We start from the raw sequence: 21449 nt of genomic DNA, 5'->3' as shown, positions 1-21449 counted from the left end.
AAGTGGTTTAATTTCGCATATTTCCCGTAGAATTTGGAAATTCCTCATTTAAACTATTCATATTTCATATATAGCGGTAATCCAAAATTCGCATGCTCGAAAACCATACAGTGTAAAATTAACGTGAATGTATAGGGAAATAACTGTCTTCAAGGAATTATAAGTGGGTATTTTGTTAGATAAATAGATGACCTTAGATTTTTAAGAATTTAATTTGAGAAGAAGAGTTTTAATACATAAAAATTACTCATTTCCGGTTGCCAATTACATATATATGTTGTTTTGAAAGATCATTACACTTGTGAACATCAATCAAGTCTGAATTAAAAGATTTTCATGAAATGTGATATTTTTTTCAAGTCTGACAACACAGCAAATTGATAGTGAGATTTAAAATTCCCTATTCCTTTCAGAAATGTCAAGTATAGGTAAATTTATTTTAGCCAACAATTTTCTGGTTTTCTAGCTTGCTATCCTATACTTTTTGTTCGAGTTCTTTGCTAATCGTGTTGAAAATAAAATTTGTATTGGATTTGACATCCGAAAAATATTGCCGCAAAAAGAAAAACACTTCAGAATTGTGATATTTGTCATTCTAACGGTCCGTCTAATGGTTGGCATTATTGAGTGAACTTGACGTCAGCCAATGGAACACTTCATCTCGACGAACTGAATCATTTTCATTTACCTTTTACCTTCTGCACTTCAGCTGCGTTGCGAATTGTTGCCTATGTAAAATGGCGTCCAATCAAAAAGTTCATTCTTAGGTCGGATGAAGTTGCTTTTAATCGATTTTATGATATTACTTGAAACGGCTTGTTGTAGAAGCCAAAGACACATTTTAGTAACTTGCATTGATGGTAATGCATGCAAGGAAAACTCAGCGGATGAACGATGGGTAGGCATTGGTGTGTTATTGACACAACTTGGCAGTATTGTGTAAAATATGTCAATTTCCTCGATTTTTTGCTCTCATTCCATGTTAAATTATTAATTTTACTTTTTTATGTTCAGGTACTTCGAGAAGCATCAAGCCCATCCTTATCAGGTAAACAATTTTGTTTCGTTATTTATTTTTAATGGAGGGAAATTATTGTTTCTCTAATCAAATTATTCGGGAAAACTATTTCATTGAATCATTTAAAAGGTCGTTAAGTAGACAAATTCCACAAATGTTAAAGAATATAGGGTCCATATTTGATTATTCTCAAATTCAGCTTTTATAATATCTTTGGACACAAAAGGCATTAGGAAACAACTTCAAGTTTGTTGAATAAAGGAGACCAATGAATAAAAACATACTGAGATTCATTTAATAGGTAATTTGCCTTTGTTTTTATGTGGAAGTGTCTGGCAGTCTTCTTAACCTAATTGACAGTTGTAATGTAATAGTTGAAAGCATAATATAAATACAAAGGAGTCAACCAGTAATCAACAATTCAAATAGAATCATATTGAGAAGATTGTGAGGTTCTTTTCAAAATTTTGTATATTTCTACAGTGGTTGACTTCCAAGTGCCAACATAAAACCATACAACTCATTTTTTAACATGCAGAGCTCGAAGTACAGTTCATCGAAGAGTTATGGATCAAGCAGTGATAGATACGAAAGACTTAGAGATTCGCCAAATGGGAATTATCGTTCAGACAGTCCCGATACCAAATCCCCGAGGGACAGGGATAGGTCTTATCAGTCGAAAAGCTCCTATCTACAGAAAATTCGTGAAAAGGAGAGAGAAAATAGAGACTACAAGTCATCAAGGGATAAATATTCAGGTACGTTATGGCGGAATGTAATTGCTGATGTAAAATTCCCAGGATGATGTAGGGTGGAGTTTAGTCGATTCATCCCCCTCAAACTTGAAATAATAAGATTTTGAGCATTTTATTTGTTCTTCGTTGTTTACATTTTTCAAATTTCGAGGTTATAACTTAAAAATTACTCCAAAACTTTTATTGCTGCTTTGAGGTTTAAAAATACAATTATGTCTTCATTGTGACTAGAGGTGAATATGAACTTTCCAATCACTTCCCTCTAGATGAATGTTATTTTCTTATATTCATTTAATTTCTTCAGATTGTACAAGGTCTCCAAAGGATAAAAGGAGTAGAGAATCTGAACATAGAAGTACCAATGATAGAAATGATGAAAAGAGTATCTTGCATCCACTGAAAGTATCACAGAATTCATCCAGAGATAGGAAACCTATGCATAATAATTGTAATGATAAGGTGAGTTGATTATTAGTATTATATTGAACCTTGTATTCTTTAAATATTAGTGAATGAACTGAAGACACAAAATTGAAATTATTCAAGGGAGAAAGTATCTAAATAACAAGGTTACATTGTCCGTGAGTATTTGATAAGTATGAAAAGTTTCAATGTATAACTAAGAGTTATCTCAGTTTTCACAAAAATTTTTCGAACTTTAAATTTTGAATATAAACATTTGCTATTAATGAAAGTTTTCAATTAATTATCCCTTGGAATATGAAAGGGTGAAATAGTTCTTTATAGTGTTATAATAATCTATAAAACTGTTCATCTGACGAAACCACAGGATGCTGTCAAATTAACGTCAGAATATTTGTTGAAAGAAATTATGTTGGTATTCAGAATTTACACTGAAAATTGAACAGGATTTATAATAATAACTCAAAATCACAATAACATGAACCTAACCAATACTTGAGTGCCCCTCAGGGGTCCTGTCAAAGTCAGCTGATCCGGAATGACCTATACTTTACTAGGTTATACTTGTAGATTCTATTTCCATCCTTGAAACTAAACAATGTTGTGGTCTTGGGTGGCAAGATATTAAATTGCATCTGAAGTCTGAAATTTCAAGGTTCAGACATTTTCTACAACTTCTGTCTACTTTGTGCGAGGAGGGAAAAAAGGCTGGTAATCTGTACCTCATAATTCAATCCAGATTCGAGAATTCTCAACTTGGACTCACATTGATCAATAAAAAATATAATAATCTAAATTTTCCTACAAATGTTTTCATCAATTTACAGAGAGATGAGAGAGACAGAGTAGCCAGAGTTGGTGATTGGACAGAGCATGTCAGTTCATCAGGCAAGAAGTATTATTACAATTGTAAAACTGAAGTGTCGCAGTGGGAAAAACCGAGGGAATGGATAGAAAAGGAGAGAGATCGATTCAGATCGAGGGAGAGGGAGAGGGAAAGGGAATCAGATAGGTGCTGCAGCAGTTCCAGTCGTTCAAGTACAAGTGAGTTTTCATTTTATGATGAATAATAATTTTTAAGCACTTTAGGGAATAATAGGATACTTTCAATCCCTCATTCAAGGTACTTAGGTGGCACTTTTAATCCCTGAGAGATTAAAGGTAGAAAAGTGCTAAAAATTTTTCAAATTTAAAAATCCATATTTTTACATTCTATTTTGCATTTACAATTATGTTCACCCCGCTACAGTTTGTCAGGCTGAAAAGAGGCAGACAGTTGGAGGCTATATTTCTTGTAATAGAGAACATATGTGGCCATTGGTGCGGTTTCTTCTGCGGTGAATTATCTAGAGTTGAAGTAATGGGAACCCTTCCAGCAGTACTGTCAGCAAGTAAAGATGCGGAGGTTAAGCGACAACAATGCTCAGTATATAAATGAGCGTCCCGCAGCTTCAAAAACTGCAATTTTGCGGGGAAGTTGTCCAAATGTGTTTTTGCCCATGGGCAGAGTAATACATTTTCAATTTCTGTAGTTTACAAAAAAGCAGTTGGCCTTTTAGCAATATATTTTCTTATGACTCTCAACAAAGCAGTAGAAAAGTTCTAAAAATACACTCTGTCACCTTTCTCTACTCTATTTTTCTCTTTATCGAGTTTAGTGGGAAAGATTCAATTAAAAGAACGATAGGAGTAGAGAGAGGCGATGGAGTGTATTTTTCGAATTTCCACGCCTTAATTGTCATAGCAACGCTTTCAAGGCACATCACTTTTCTATGACAAAAACTATATGATAACCAGCAGAGTTGATATTTTGAAACTTGAGTACAGCTACTAGTACAAGATTAACTGTGTTTTTAGTATTTCCAGTCCTTAAGTGCATGAAATAAGTTATAAGTTTTTTCAAGTGCCACTTTAGTCCCTTACCTACGGTTTCATAATCAAACCTAAAGTCGCTTTAATTTTAAGGCTTTCTTTAACCCTACAAAAAATAACACTAAAGGAAGATTTAAGCTTGAAGTGACTTTAAATTTGATTATGAAACTGGACGTAAGTATATACTATTTACTATTTTACGCTTGGTATTCGTCCTATTACTTTCCTAAAAAAAAAAAATTGAGAAGATATTTTAGAGGACGCAAATTCAGAATACATAAAAAAAATTCTGGCGGTGAGTGTAATCTATCGTGGACGGGCTACAAGTCGAAATTTTTAAGGTATCAAGCAAAATTTGGGCAGTAATATGCGAATCCTATTGATTTTGGCGGAAATCGAAACAACGGTTTTTGAGTCATTCGAATTTTTCAGATAAAATAGATGTGGGCAGTTTTAAATTATCGCATATCGATTTTGGTCGCAATCGCTCCAGTCGTTTTGGACTTTTTTTTTTAATTTACCGAAATTTCGGTCTCTTTTTTAGAAATTTTTTGCTCGTCGGGTATGGGGATTTTCCTTCGAACGAATTTCATTTTCAGGTTATGACAGAGAAAATTGCGAAACTGTAACATCCTATATAAGAGCGGTAAATTGGGACCATAAGATTATGGTCTCCAGAAGATTTCATCTAGCACTTTCATACTTTCAAGACAACTAATGAGTTGTTTTGCTGTAGATCGGCTATGAAGCCCTGTTGCTGGTGATACCGAAGTGAATGAAAATCTTTAAACCGCTCTGGTCATAAATTTGAACGTCAGAGCATTCCGCATTGAACGAGTGAATTTAGAAATGCAGTCTTTCAGACACATTTGAAGAAAAAAAATCCCATATCGATTCATGAATATAAATATCAGTCCCCCAATAATATGAACATGACCCAGAAATAATTCTGATAAAGTTTCTGATAACGGTAGTCCAGTATGATTAATTCTTTTAGGAAACGGAATTATTCGATCCTCAATTCTAGTTATGGTAATTCGATACTCAAATAAATAGTTACTTATCGATTAAAACAATAAGAATGTTATTATAAGGTGTCAGATATTGAGGCGACTGATACCATTAGGGTTCAAAGAACAAGATTATCATCAAGTACAAGTATCAGCCAGATGGTTAATACAACTTAATTTGATTCAATTACATGTAATTAAGCGTATAATAGTCATTTTTAAGATATCAGTATATGTGGATGTGGATCTGAATTATATTTTGAAGAGCATTTAATTGAGGGGAAATTTTTTTCTGTACTTCATTGTAGTTGAGAGGTATTTTGAAATACAACAAAAAATAAGGAAATACGTAAACGCAGGACCTTTTGAGCACTTTTCCAAATTCATTACTAGAACAGTCACCTGTTTAAGTACTGAACCCTTCGGACACTGCTCCATTCTAGGAGCAAGCGCGGAATAAGAGGAAATAAAGATATGAAGTGAGTAACACAGGGTGATCCATCGCGATGGTCTATAAGACTTTTGTGGAAATCACAATTTTTGCTGAAAATTTGCCGTTGGGGTTTTCAAAAACGACTTTTCTCCTAACAATATTGTTAGACGTCTGCAATCTCTGTTTACACAGGAAACAGCCTACTGCTTTCTTATTTCGGATGCACGTCCATCATCAGATAGCTGAGATTTGATGAGAACTTAACGGTTCATGAGTTATTGGAATTCTTAGGAAAAAACCACCTTTTGTGGTTTCCGGAAGTCGCAGATCAATCAAGCAGTTCGAAATGTCCGTTTTCCTTGATAAATACGAAAGTTTCCATTATTGGCAGGCATCGTATATAGAGGAAGGAGAAGTTACCACTGGCAAAGTGTATATCTTCAATTAATAGGTCACATGGAAGGAAAAGTAAAAATAGAAATGTCCAAATAGTGTTCAATTCTGAGTACCTATTTCAATCTCATATTGATTATGGACTATGTAACTTGTTTCCAATAGGAAATAAAAGGGTTCAATTCGAGCTTTTTTTATTAAGACTCATAAAAGTAGATACAGATACATCTAGATTGGACATTGGCTTATGCCCTGATGGCAGTAAGGCAGTACACAAATTATTCTACGTTAACTCTACATATCCTCCAGAAGATATGATGAACAAAGTATTAGAAACCTAAGTCGACAACAAACCTTGACATTTATCAATCAGCTGTTGCTTACGCTAATAACCTAAATTCGTATCTTCCATACGACTGAAATCTTAGCCCGACGTTATTCCATTAACGCATAACGTTCTTAGGGACGTTGGCGTTATACGCTTCACCCATATCTCTCTGATAATGAACATTCGAATATTGGGGTAAACGTTAACAAAAATGAAGTTGACGCACAGTAGATGTAAACATAGAGATGTTGGACAGACTTTTTCTTGTTGTTTACATTATATCCCCCTTTCTCTATCTACGGTAGGTATAGGGTTTATTCAGGTACCCCCCCTCCTCTTTTTTCAAGTAGAATCAGCAGAAATAATAAAAAATCTAAGTTGTAATTTGCAAATTTTCGTTTCGCTAAATTCGATTTGTCGCAACTAGGTGATCTCATGAACACCTTATTAATTTTCGATCTAAACAGCAAACAATGTTTTAATATGTACTACATTATGGCAAAATTGATAATGATAAGATTTTTCGACAAAAAGCCGCCCATCAGCGTATTCGAAAATGAGTGACCTCCCTCTTTTTTTATAACAATCTCAATTACTCATGAACCGTTGAATAAAAAATGACCGATGAAGACTGAGAAATTGTTTATTTCTCAATAGCGCAAGATATGTTACAGAAAAAAGATACGATGTTATTTTATAGGTAACATAAGGCTCTGATATAGAGGAGGTTCAAATGATACTGTCAATTGAACTGAGTTTAACGCTAATATGGCTATGAAAGATAATGCGAACGATCGGACTGGATTTCGATAAAAAGTTCTCTGCTTCATTTGGTCGCCGTCGTTAATACTTTCCAAGTTTGCGTTTCAGAGAAAGGCAATCTGTCATTTTTTTCAAATGCAAACATTATGTTGAAACCTCACATTTCAATTTAGAACAAAAAATATAGATGATGTCTCCTGAAACTCCCTATACCTAAATTGTACCATTCTTGATAAATTCTTGAAATAAAACGTTGGGTAAGAGCAAATAAGTCCATTCATGTTTATAACAGCAGTCGCTTGGTCTTGGAAATTTGACACATTCGTCCGTATAGGAGGTTATGAATCTTGTCAAAACATTTTTTGTTTTAAATCAGATCATAGTAGCAGGCTCATTCGGTTTAATTGAAAAATTGAATGGTGGACATATTTAAAGGAGGAAGAAATCAGCTCTATGTTGTTGGTTTTATAGTCGTAGTTATGGAGAGTAGAGAGAAGGAGAACGATCGACGTACTAAAAATGTGTCCCCGAAAACGGGAAACGTAGGATAGGTGTCGCTGCGATTGCAGCGGGTATCGATAAGGGGTGGGGATGCAAGCGTCAATTTCAAACATAGACATATAGACATGGACTGTGCCTTCCCTTTCTATCTATGCATGAAATACGGTCAAAAAAAGTGACAGAGAGAAACGCACGTCGGGAATGCAGTTGTCTCTTTCTAGAATTTTGATTGGTCTACACTCACCTCTATGTGAACAAAAAAGAGACAGGTAAATTCCCGACGATCATTTCTCTCTTTCTATAAAAAAAGCCAATTTCATGCTGACATTGCTCAGTCCATGTCTCTATGTCTATGATTTCAAATGAACAGCCTTCATTTTATTTTAGGTTATGTGTCATCGTGGTTTTTCTGATGATTTTTCAAATACCTTTCTTCAAATCTATATTAAATATGAGTTCTCTGAATTATATGCAATAAAATACAAGTCGAAATCAATGAATTTCAAAAGAAATCACTGATCAAAAAAATTGTACCTATACTTCATTCAACTTTATTTTAGCAGTCGGTTGGCCATGGAAATTTGACACATTTCACTCTGTATAGTACGAAAATGTGAGGTTATGAAGCTTGTCAAAACATTTTTGGGTTTTAAATCAACGCTATGTTGCCCGTTCTATGTAAAAGTTTCTGTTATTACGTATTTTATCACAATGTCGAATCTCTTCGGAAAATATCTGACGGACATAATTGAAGTTTATACAAACTGATTGAAGGCATACCAAATCCAGTTATTTGCATGGAAAATACAAGAGATCAGTATAATATCATAATATGCACTAGCTTGAGGAGAGTTAATGTTCGTTATCTTCTTTGGCTTACATCATTTGTAGATTTCAAAAATATTAACCCGAAGATGAAATGCATATGATGCAGTGGTTGGCAATGGGTATCTCCCGAAGGAATTAACAGATAATTACAAGAATGTTAAATTTTTCAATAAAAATCATCTTGCATCAATATAAGTAAAAGGAGTTGAAGGAAGTTTCAAGTTAAGGTGCAACTTCACCGTTGAACAAAAATTTCACATGAATAAACAGTAACAGGGCAACTTGCGCGTATTTGTGGCTATTCATCTTAATAAATTGATGTAATTATAATAATTAGGTATTTATTAGTACCTTAAGGTACTTAAGACTTAAGACATTTACATTGTATAGGACAAGTCAAATGAAAAATAGAAAAATCAATCTTCGGGATCTTATTCTACGATGACATTAATCGAAAATCCTGCAGTAAACTTTTCGCATTAATTCACTCAAACATGAAATTCTCAAATGCCACCACTTTTTTGGGTCTCCCAATAGAAGGAAATTCTTTGTCATACTCTTCATTCACAATCTTTCTGATTGTGGAAATATTCAGCTGAAATATAAGTCGTTTAGATTCAGATGAAACATTATATAAATTCTCTTACATTGAATATGTTCGCTACCGTCTGACGTATTGTGGATTTTAGAATATCAGGGTATAACTATTTGAATGAGCGGACCTGAATTCTAAATAGCACTTCCTGAAACCCTGTCTCTTTTTTCAATCACTTTCGGCATTATCGAATTTTCGTAATAAAAATTGATATTAGTTGTGGCAACGGCGTTATGACATTAACGACATTTCATGAGTGCCAACCTAACTTCGTTCTAGTTACAAAAACTTGAGAAAATTATTTCATGGCCAACCGACTGCTAAAATAAATTTGAATGAAGTATACTTTTGTTTATCACTGTTTATTGAAAGCAGCTATGTTAGTTGGTTTACCGTAATCTTCAAAATTATATAAATCTGTAGTAAGGAGTAGTACACATCAAGACAACAAAAGGTAGCAATCTCAAATTTATCGCTTAAATATTAAAGTAGATTATGTTGCCAATACTTAGCTGAGAACCGATATAAACCATATATTATGCCAACAAAATTCTTCAAGAATATTTACTTCTGAACCATGTAGTTTTATTGGTTAGATATTCTTATTCAGAAGAGTCAACTTCTCACGAGGGATGACAATTTCGATTTCGTTTATAATGAATCCATCGTCTTTTTGATATCTTCATCGCAAAAGTGCTCTTGACACACAAATTGATTCGGAGTCGATTCTTGAGAAAGGGTTTTTTTTCCAATTTTCTCTCAAAAATGCTCTCGGAAATTTTATCTCTTCTCCTTTTCTTTCCGATGCCAAAACACTCTTACATTAGCGCACGCTTCAACATTTCACCATTGTCATATTTATGTTGTTCTCTTATCAAAAATCGAAAATAATAATATTCCTATCATCCGTCACCAGGGAAACAGTTCACTCAGCTAACTACAATTTGTTTTAATCTAAATTTCGCACTCTCGTGACTACCCTATTGGTACATATTTTAGGGGACAAAAAATCTGTGGTCTCAAAGCAGCGATCGTTCTCCTTCTCTCTACTCTCCATAGTCGTAGTAATTACGTATTTAGGATAGAAGAAGAAGCAGAAGTATTTTTCAAAATGTGAATTAACTTCGGAAAATAAATGAATTCGAAAATTTGTAATAAACATCGTTAAAGTTTATATTCAATTTAATACAATTGTATTCATCATAAAGAAAATGTACACTTGAAAATACAAAAATCTACAAATTGAGTTGTAGAACCTGTAGTCTAAGCAAGCTTGTATACTGTTCTGCAAGAACCGATGATGAACACTCTCCATAGAAGACAAACAAAACATCTTCGAAATAAGAATTGTCAAAAATCAAAATAATTCAATGATAGAAAAACAACAGCATATCTGTCATGCAGAAAGAACATCCTCGAATCTACCCGAGTTCAATTTTATATATACGGAGTTGATTCCTACATACTCTGGAATTCTCTACATACTCTGGAATTGGCACATTTTATGTGTGCCAGCCTTACTCAGTTCTACTGACAAAGAAATAATTCCATGGCCAACCGACTGCCTTTATAACTGAATAAAATCTATTGGCGTTGCAGCTTTTTCCTGCGCTGCACGTAGTATCTGCGTCAATTTAACATCACGCTTTATTTGCGAGGTCTTGCACCTTTCTATGTACAAAAACTCACGCTACGTCACCTAATCAACCTGCGTTTCTGTTTGCGCCTTCTCTTACTCTGGCTGCCACCAGAGGGCGTATTGCTTATTTTGCAACGCGAATTGATCAATTTTTATCCCCACATATGAAATTCTATGGTCCACACAAGGCAACAGTTTTCCTTCTCCCGTATTGCTATTTCCGCTTCTTCTGTTAACCAAAAGGCTTCCCCTTCTTGGTTTCTCGTCTCCATTCAACTCCATCGCAACTTTCCCCCTAGCTTTCTCAATTCAATATCTTCTGTACGTGGTAATCGGCTTGACGTTCCTTTTAGCCTTTGTTGATACATCAGCTTGATGTTATCCTGTAAAAGTAAATAGAGTTAAAAGCGCTAAAAGAGTATAATGTGATATAATACATAATATATTACAATAAACGAATTAATTCAGATGCATAACATCCGCAGATAATTAAATCAACGAATGTTACGATCTAAATCGAACTAACAAACTACCATCGCTCGAAGTATTACCAGAATTTTCATTTCGTCGACAAGAGTAGATGCTGACCATGGTTTCGGTCTTATTTGACCTCGTCAGAGCAACAAAACTCAATTGTCAACGAAATGCTATGAATTGCCGGCTCCTTTTATTCCATATCAGTAGCGGGTATGGTGTATAAATACATCGTACCGACATCTGACAGAGAAACGGGAACCAACCCAATTCAATTTCCTAACTCTCAGAGCGAAGAGAGCAGTATGCATCCATATGCTTTATTCCCATATTGCAGATATCGTATATTACGATAATTAAGCAAGGGAAAAAGCGCGGAAAGGTTCGGATCATGGCAGTAACCGATCTGCCGCGGACATGTAAAATAAGAAATGGATCGCGCCTTCACAGTAAGGCAGGTAAATAATAAACGAATTAATTCAGATGCATAACATCCGCAGATAATTAAATCAACGAATGTTACGATCTAAATCGAACTAACAAACTACCATCGCTCGAAGTATTACCAGAATTTTCATTTCGTCGACAAGAGTAGATGCTGACCATGGTTTCGGTCTTATTTGACCTCGTCAGAGCAACAAAACTCAATTGTCAACGAAATGCTATGAATTGCCGGCTCCTTTTATTCCATATCAGTAGCGGGTATGGTGTATAAATACATCGTACCGACATCTGACAGAGAAACGGGAACCAACCCAATTCAATTTTCTAACTCTCAGAGCGAAGAGAGCAGTATGCATCCATATGCTTTATTCCCATATTGCAGATATCGTATATTACGATAATTAAGCAAGGGAAAAAGCGCGGAAAGGTTCGGATCATGGCAGTAACCGATCTGCCGCGGACATGTAAAATAAGAAATGGATCGCGCCTTCACAGTAAGGCAGGTAAATAATAAACGAATTAATTCAGATGCATAACATCCGCAGATAATTAAATCAACGAATGTTACGATCTAAATCGAACTAACAAACTACCATCGCTCGAAGTATTACCAGAATTTTCATTTCGTCGACAAGAGTAGATGCTGACCATGGTTTCGGTCTTATTTGACCTCGTCAGAGCAACAAAACTCAATTGTCAACGAAATGCTATGAATTGAGAAAATTGAAGAAAATTCTGGTAATACTTCGAGCGATGGTAGTTTGTTAGTTCGATTTAGATCGTAACATTCGTTGATTTAATTATCTGCGGATGTTATGCATCTGAATTAATTCGTTTATTATTTACCTGCCTTACTGTGAAGGCGCGATCCATTTCTTATTTTACATGTCCGCGGCAGATCGGTTACTGCCATGATCCGAACCTTTCCGCGCTTTTTCCCTTGCTTAATTATCGTAATATACGATATCTGCAATATGGGAATAAAGCATATGGATGCATACTGCTCTCTTCGCTCTGAGAGTTAGGAAATTGAATTGGGTTGGTTCCCGTTTCTCTGTCAGATGTCGGTACGATGTATTTATACACCATACCCGCTACTGATATGGAATAAAAGGAGCCGGCAATTCATAGCATTTCGTTGACAATTGAGTTTTGTTGCTCTGACGAGGTCAAATAAGACCGAAACCATGGTCAGCATCTACTCTTGTCGACGAAATGAAAATTCTGGTAATACTTCGAGCGATGGTAGTTTGTTAGTTCGATTTAGATCGTAACATTCGTTGATTTAATTATCTGCGGATGTTATGCATCTGAATTAATTCGTTTATTATTTACCTGCCTTACTGTGAAGGCGCGATCCATTTCTTATAATATATTACCCCTCAACGCAATGCATTGATAATTACCTGTAAGATATAGTCACAAATTGCACCCCTATGTATCTATAATACATGTTCTGATTTTGCGAAATTTCCAGGGCATGAGAAACATTCCAATTCAAGAGCCACGAATAGCGGTGGTAGCGGCAACAAGGAGAGGGAAAGTGCAACCAGCAGCCGCCACTGGAACAGCAACAATAGTAGAGATGACAATGAAGTATCCGCCAAAGAATCATCACGAACAACAGCGAGGAAACACTCTGAAGAAAACACCCATTCCACGCAGGACATGGACATCTCACCGGGAGACAGCACTCCCACCTCAGAAGTTTCGTATAGTAACAATTCTCAAGGGGTTCAAGAGCAGGCGGTCCCCGTCGGGCCGGTCCTATTGGCGACCGCCCTGCCGAGGCTGATCTCTCATCCGATCTACATGCCTCCCACGCCGGGAAGGGGCGAGACCTCCCCCCAGAGTACCCCGTCTATGGTACCCGTGCCTTCGACGGTCACCGTATCCAACACGCCTGGACCTCCGGTGGTGGGCGGACTGCCGAGGATTCCTTCGCAGACGCCCTGTTTGGACGGTCAGAATATCGATAAGAATGTTCATAGTTCAGTTTCTAATTTGCAAAGACAAGGTATTTCAACCATAGACAACCATAGTGCAGTGCTGACTTCTTTAAGTGTGGACACTAGTAATCACTCAGGAACTGTGGTTGAAGGACCCCCCACCCCCACACATTCGGAGAATGCGGATTGTATAAAGGGTGAGTAGAGATAATTCATTTAGAGGGAAAAAGTTCACACAACGAATTATTATATATTCAACTATGTAGTGGCAAAGAGGACAGGAATACCAGTGATGAATGACAACGAATTATGAATTAACAAATAAATATTGAAACAAACAAAAATAAACTGAATGGCATGATCGTCACTAATATGAGATTTCACCACTGAACTTGTTTCGCTATAACAATAGCTTCTTTAGGTGGGTGAAAGCAATGCTAAGTTTCTTGATCAAATGACGCAAAGATATACTGGGTGTTTTCAAAGGTGATCTTTTGACAGAAGCTAAAACTTGTCGAAATACAAGGATCGTTCAATAAGTCCTATAAAATCTAAGAGGCGGGTTTTTTAGCAAGCATCTTCACTTAATAGATATCTGTCAAAGTTTCAATTTGAAAAATGGGAACATGTGAATTCCGGGTATGATAAAACACTTTTATTTAAAAGGCTTAAGGCTAGTCGTTCATTGGGAGCAGAAAACTGCGAACTGCGATTTGATCCGATTTCGTGCAATCGCTGTTACTCCGAAATTGTATGATGTCTATCGTCCATTGCCACAGTATTCAACCGAATTCAGAGCAGATATATATAAATCAGAAGATTTTCGAGAATTTATAACAATTCATTCAAGACTATCTTTTTTATGTAAAATTTCAGACAAATGGATTGAATTGGTTGAATAGATCCCGGCCATATATTATGATCCACGAATTTTCAGAAAGAATCTCATTCGGTTCTCCGAGTAGTTCTTGCGTGAAACACCCTGTGTTATTTAACTTTACGCGAGTTTCTCACCGTACTCCTATAGAACCAAGTGTCTGTAGTGTGGCTAAGGCACACTAGAAGTTACCACCTGTTCAATAAAATAATTATTTTTCTATCAAGTACGGAAAATGGCAATTGCTCGCATGAAACTGCCTTTGCCCGAACGGTACTCACCCTTACAAATAATATTGAAACATCAGACAGTGAATTGACAACCTTTTGGATATATTCTCTTGAAGTCGGTCATCGGTCCTCTTGCTCATAAATTCTGATTGTCATATGTCATACATAATCAGACCGAGATTCAATGTTCGATCATATTCGATATGACGAATATTGTTTACAAAAAATGTACATGTTGAAGATTAACAGATTGCTGGATGTGTTGGTCGGAAAAAACCAAACCTAGCCCTTCCAAATCGGTCTATTGTAGCACACAGACAGGCTCTCTAAACCTCTCCGTCCAGTCCCATCAAACTCAGGAGGGAGATGATGTCAGAGGGGGAGTAATAGTTGAGTTCCTCTAGATTCAGCTTGGGAGAGCCAAAGGCTCCAAATCTAACCCTATCTGCTGCTGGACAGTCACAGAGGAAGTGCTCAATCGTTTCGTTCTCCTCTAGGCAAAGACGCAGAGTGATTCATTGACGATGTTGAATTTGAGCCTGCAATGTCCCAATTATAGAACTCAGATTGGTTCTAGAAAATCCTAGCCAGCGACTGGTGTATGGACTGGGAGGCACTGAGATGTCCCTATGCGAGTGACGCAGTCCAGAACGATTACGCCAGTATTCCAGCACCTCCTGCCTTATCCAGCCGTTGAGCCCTGATAAAGGAATTAGAAATTCATATGGTTGGTTCCGGGCCAATAAGCGCTGAAGTTGCGCCTTCTCTGGCTAGAGTACCTGATAATTCGTTGCCTCTAAAGCCTGAGTGTCCAGGAACCCAAATAAGTTGCAGTCTGTTGTGACTTCCCAATTTGGAGATCTTAGACTGAATTGCATTCGTCCGCTGCGAGATAATTAAGCTTGCCTATCCATTAGGATTTTTATTGGCCTACCCCTCCAACCCATGTCAAGCGGATGGTTGGCGCATAGGTCAATGACGAAGATTTCCGTCCGAAATGCTGTCGCCGACCTGCCCAGAGAAGTATTGAGTTTGGTCAGCGGTCTACGATTGTAGACTCCGGCTTCAGAGCCCTATTTGGTTCTGGGACCATCAGTAAACCACTGTCCTTGTGACATCTCTGCTTGGAATCGGAGAACTGAAGGTTCCGTCCGTGCTGGTTCTTGAGATTATTTGGTCAGTTCTCTCATGCCCATCACTTTGTCCGCCTCCAGTTGGGCTACGATCCGGTTGGGCACGAAAATGAGGCTCATTTACGGTAAGGTGGTGGACCCTGTGAGTTGCTAGTCGTGCCTCCCTCTGGACAAGAATGTGAAGGGGAGGGAGGTCTAATAGCATCTCCATGGAGTAGAGCGGAATGCTCTACCCCAACTCAACCTGTGTATCTGGATAAATATGGGAACCTTAGGCTTAAATTGTTGCCTCTTATTTTATCTATAAAATACCCTACTAGTAGTACAGAAGATCCAGCTTCTCGGGTCGATTTGACTGAAAAAATCATAATAAAATGAGGGCCTGTTCCGATATTGCTGGTTTTACTGGCCCGCAATCGAATAACAATAGAACTCGAACGACTGGGCCAATAGGCATCGTCTCTGAAATACTGACAGTTCTGTTCAGGAACATCGGAACAGACGGTGAATTTCATGAATACCGAGGCCAAATACACTACCTTTTGCTGTATGAGTCGAATCGGTACTACCTACACCTGTCCGTGATCGGTACTTACCTGTTATTTGCCAAACTGACGTGGATTTGTTCACATTTGCTGTTAAAGTCCAAAGTCTCAATGTTGCCTCGCATTTTTTGGCTTTATTTCGATCTGGTTACAGTGTTTAACCTTGACTGTTTCCTTTGCACGGCCTGATTATTCCACTTTCGTTTGGGTTCTTCCACGGCCGGCGAGACCCCGAGGTGAACATTTTCCGAAACTTCCAAATCCGTTCCTCTTGCCTCTTCCACTCGGTTCTTACAAAATTAATATATACCGACAAATTCCATAGCGTGGTCATGAGATTAACAAATGTTGCTAATAATTCTTTTGTATAGATGGATAAAGATTATGAGCTACAACATGCAGTATAATTTAGTGTTAGAACATGAAATGAGTTTAATTTTTCCTTTCCAGCTGTTTCAGCACCTGTAAGTAGTCCACCTGGTACAAATGTTTCAACCCTGACTGGAGTTCATTCGAGTTCGTTACAAGCTTTAAGACCACAGGGACCTAGCATAACCCCTTCATTAGTAAATTATTATAGGGATGATTTAGTTAATCATGTTCGAGGGTGGCCAGCAGATATTTTGGAGAAGCAGGTGAGAACTCGATCAATACTTCCTAGAAAATGTAGAAAGTAGAAACATTGAGAAAGCTATTGTCAACGCAATGCAGGATTCGGACGAATTATTCAACATAATAATAATAATAGATAAATAACGAAAAGGATATGTATTAACTTAGCAGGCAATAACTGCCAAGATGTCTTTAAATGTTTGCAGGTCTAAAAATATCGAAATTATGGTGCATAGTAATATATGAGGAGGACTGAGGATGTACAAATAAAATAATAATAAATAATTTTGATTTTAAAAATTTTAGAGCGTCTCGTTTTTCCGCCACTTTTTCATCTCTCAGTTTTACACCACTAGACTTAGTTTTCTGCACCGATAAGACGAAATTTTGAATTAGTCCTAGCTTCCCTGGTTTTTTCGGGATGAGAACGCTTTAGTTTGATGGAATTCTAGAAAATGAATGAATAGTTTTTGTTCCGCCTAAAATTCTCTCAAACTATTTGTTTGTTACTGCACTATACTGTATATGCTGAATCAATTGATGAATCCGCTCACGCACGATTTGAATCTTTCACTACACATGTCTATTGAAAGGTATGTTTTCACCGAACATTCGAAGTCCAAGGTTTAAAGGTAAGGTGGAGTGTTCTTCCACAGACCCGAGCCATTTTCGAGTTTGTAGTTTTCATTTTCAGAATTTGTTTTCATCGGTTTCAGTATTTGATTTTCATTATTTTTCAATTTCATTTTCAAAGTCTCTCCCTAATAATAATTTTCATACAGTGCCTTTTCAATTCTCAACACTATTCACCAGAAAATTGTTCACTCAATAAATCTCTCCATCTCTATGATACATACGAATTGAAATTTTATAAGTGAATAATTTTTTTATAATTTGCTAGAATGTAATATTTATCATATTTTTATTCTTCCAGGCACAAAAATTGGCAGAAGAAGCACACATAATGGGGAGTATACAGTGCTGCAAAGTTTCAGCAGAACTTAAATCTGCTAGATCATTGGTTCGGTTAACGGAGATACAGGCAACGTTACAAGAACAGAGGTGAGTTGAGAAATACATATCAAATAAATCTTATTTATCCTGACTGAATTTTTTCTCGTAAATCGCCAATAGCAATCTGAAAATACTGCTTTAAAACTAGTTATTATCATGCATTCAAAGTAAATTATAGAGTTATTTTATTTATTTTTTAATAAATGTCGCAACCATAATCATTGCAATTTTTCTGTAATTGCAATTCTCTGGTTTCAGCTGGTTTTTATTGTAGGAACACCAGCATTGTGCAGTTTATTTGCCATGGTGGATAATGAAGGTTCGAATCCCTCTTAACCCTTACCAATTTGTGTATTTTTTCCTGCTTACTGAGGATCATGATCGCACTATGGTACTTACATTTCTTCAAAATCTCAAAAGTTGAAACTCGGATACCTGTTGAATTTATCAGTGCTCAGTTTATTGAAGAGATGAGGGTTCCTTTTTTGGAAAAACATCTAAACTATTCATTTTAAAATATTTTTTCCTGTAAAAATTATAAAAATTTTCTTGACATTCTTTGGAGTGGAAACTACCTTTTTGAATTTTTCGATGAATTTTGACAGAAAACTTTTTTCATTGTCTTATTTGACATTTTTTTAATTTCAGAGTTTTGTTTCTACGCCAACAAATCAAAGAACTTGAAGAGCTGAAATCACAAAATTCTTTCATGTCAGAGGATCCCTAGTGGTAGGATATCACAAGTATGATGATAATGGTTAATCATATTCGTACAGTGAAATTTGATTCATTCAACAAAATTCTTACAACTATATTTATAATTTTCAAAAATCCATCAAATTTCGCCTTGATAAGAAAGGATTTAGCATTTTGTTGTTTTGTTATAAACTTAAAGACTTATAGGTAAAGTTTACGTGTATTATACAAAAATGGTTTTATGTTTTAGGTTAGACAGATTCGATGTAATATAAACATAGTAAATTTTGTGTATATTTTCATTTGGTAAGCGATTTTGGCGAAATCCCAAATTAATTTTTGTACAGATATAAATGTGCCGTTTTTAGTTCGATTTTCATGAAAATGTGAATTCTGTTCGATGTTGTGTTGAAAGTTCTGAAATTCCTTTATTCAACATTATTTATTCTCCATTATAGATATAAGTTTACATTAAACATTCGAAGATTGTTTTCACCAAATGGAAGCATACACTAAAGCAACAGCATTGCATTGGCCTTTGAAAATATATATTATTTTTTCAATGTGTTGAAATCTACATCTTGTGATATGACACCGTTAATTTTTCTGTTCAATGTATGATATACTAAGTTACGATCTGCCATTCGAGAAAATTTTTTCCCCTCCCCGTAATTTAATGAGATGAATCTGAATTAAAGAATTGTTTTTAATGGCATTATCTATATATAATGATTTATTTACAGTTTTGTACATTATTTTCGATTCGATTGAAGAAGAATAGAATTACAGTCCTACTTGCAAATAATTGGTGATTTTTTCATAGAAGCTGCCTCTTCTGAACTTCAGCACCTTTTTTGGCTGAGAAATACTTGTATAGTGTATCCATGTATTTGAGTGTATGTATGTTGAATATAATCTTATGAATTCAAATGTTCCATAACAGTGACATTAAACTTTTTAATCTATATTTTCCTGTTATTTGTTGCAGACATTATTCACACATATTGAATTATTATTTAACGATACTAAGATGTCTAAAAACATGGTGTACCCACTCGTCAATTTTGAATCCAATGACATTTGACCAAATCGAGAATGAGAGATTTGTTTTGTGGCGGCGCCACCATGTTCTATACTTGTTCTATCAAAGAAAGTACGTTCTTATTTTGTTCTGATTACAGAAGTAGTATTTTGTACTCGCGATCGATCAGCGAGATCAAAAAATGAACCATTAAGAGGGAATTACACTTCATTCAAATCTAAATGACAATTTTCCCTCGCTACAGACTATCTTATTGATATGTAGTTTTCACGGATATATAATGAAAAATGTAGTTCATTGGGCAAAGCCAACCACATAACATTTGGAAATTAGGGAGAAAATTATTTTCCACAATTTTCAGAAAAAAATAGATAAGGTATTGTACCTATACTGCACTCATTTCAAGAATTTTTCTCCAAAAATAATCAAATAAAAACGAACGGTAAAACTAGCAGAACATATCTTCGAAATAGAATATTCTCCATTCTCTTCTTGTGTATTGCAGAGATATTATATGTAATATCTTTGGTGTATTGTGTGTAGTATAAATATTTATTTTTCCCTTCAATCAGTGAAAATATGCCCCTGCCTGTTTTAAATATTAATGTATAGTATATAGGGGTTGTCTGACAAATTTTTTGTCAGAAGGTCAATTATCTATACATGTTGAGTTTTTGACTCGTACTGACCGTACTGTACAAATATTATAATAGTATATTCTTGAGGTCAAAAGAAACACTTTTTTCTTAACCATTTTTTTCGAGCCAGCTCGGTTTGAAAGATACTGGCTGTTGAAAAACCATAAAAAATGTTATTTTTGGTTCTATTTAGGGATGCGCCGAAGCGTCTTTTTTGCGATTCGGCCGGATACCGAATTTCTCACTGAATCAGCCGAAGCGTCCACCGAATCGATGGTATTGATACTTTTTAGAAACACAGTAAATAAAAAAGCAAACACTATTAGTACCGCATATGCGTATATATTATCTATCAAAAAAATGATAATTTCAGCTTAATAATGACTTAAAACAATGCAACGTAAGATGAAATCTGAAAAAAATAACAATTCGTTTAATTCTGTGCGATGATCATAGATACTGCATAGTTTTTTTTAGAAATTTTCCTAATAAATTTGTTCCAACAACCGATCCTTGCACTTTCAGTGCGAATTAACAGCACAATCAGGTCTCTCATGCAATCGAGTGAGTCTTGGCACGAAATTTTATCGCGTTGCTTCGGCCGAATCGGAACAACTGCTTCGGCCGAAGCCGAATAATTGAAAACTAGGCCGAAGCGGCCGAATACCGAAGCCGAATCGATGGTTCGGCGCATACTTAGTTCTATTTCGCAAACGTATTTATGGAATGAAATGAATTTCGGAATATAGTTTTTCATTTATTTGATGACCATTACATACTTTAAAAAAACAAAAAATTCGAAGAACCCAACACTTGAAACTAAGTTGGATGCTATCTAATGAACATTTCGTATTTTTCATATTCTCTCGTATAACGAGCTGTTTTGGAGTAATTTTAAGTTCAAAAAGTATTTGGGAAATTTGATAAATTGGTTACTTTGGCTGAATACTATTCAAAAGATCCACAGATGGGTAGTGTCACAGATTCAGCTAGTTATTCTGAAGGTAATTTTGTTTTTCCGTGTTTTGCCCAGCTCATTATGAAAATTTAAAATGGCTAAAATTCAGGGCCGATTCGGAAAAAATAGTTGTACCTATAAGAATAAAAACTTCTTTTGACCTCAAGAATCTACTGTTGAAATATTTGTACGAGTCAAAGACTCACCGTGTATGAAGGGTGAGTGACAAACCCTAGAAGTTTCACAAAATTTCATCCCCGCATCGGAAAAACTAAACAAA

The 21449-nt window shown here is 35.8% G+C and overlaps 1 protein-coding gene across 3 annotated transcripts; it reads left to right on the top strand.

Moving 5' to 3' along the window:
• Window positions 1-474: 474 nt before the first annotated feature.
• LOC123314747 (WW domain-containing adapter protein with coiled-coil homolog) lies at window positions 475-19498 on the top strand. Of its 3 annotated transcripts, none has more exons than XM_044900095.1 (9): window positions 475-898; window positions 1015-1048; window positions 1502-1776; window positions 2078-2232; window positions 3024-3240; window positions 12953-13621; window positions 16660-16844; window positions 17756-17883; window positions 18484-19498. In XM_044900095.1, exons 3-9 carry the CDS (start codon window positions 1551-1553, stop codon window positions 18560-18562), a joined length of 1659 nt encoding a protein of 552 aa, XP_044756030.1. In that variant the 5' UTR covers window positions 475-898; window positions 1015-1048; window positions 1502-1550; the 3' UTR covers window positions 18563-19498. The 3 variants fall into 3 exon arrangements, with proteins under 3 accessions (XP_044756030.1, XP_044756021.1, XP_044756013.1); XM_044900086.1 differs by having other exon boundaries at window positions 475-908; window positions 1557-1776; XM_044900078.1 differs by having other exon boundaries at window positions 476-898; window positions 1557-1776.
• Window positions 19499-21449: the final 1951 nt, after the last annotated feature.

Source organism: Coccinella septempunctata, chromosome 1 (genome assembly GCF_907165205.1).
Source record: "Coccinella septempunctata chromosome 1, icCocSept1.1, whole genome shotgun sequence".
Classification (NCBI taxonomy): Eukaryota; Metazoa; Arthropoda; class Insecta; order Coleoptera; family Coccinellidae; genus Coccinella; species Coccinella septempunctata.
Note: the sequence above shows the minus strand (reverse complement) of the source record. Positions and strands in the feature narration are given on the sequence as shown.

Excerpts from the sequence above, each read along its gene's own strand:
- LOC123314747 (XM_044900078.1), top strand. The coding sequence starts at position 858 with ATGGTAATGCATGCAAGGAAAACTCAGCGGATGAACGATGG. Across the intron at positions 899-1,014 it reads ACTCAGCGGATGAACGATGG|GTACTTCGAGAAGCATCAAG; the intron begins GTAGGCATTGGT and ends TTTTATGTTCAG. Across the intron at positions 3,241-12,952 it reads TTCCAGTCGTTCAAGTACAA|GGCATGAGAAACATTCCAAT; the intron begins GTGAGTTTTCAT and ends CGAAATTTCCAG.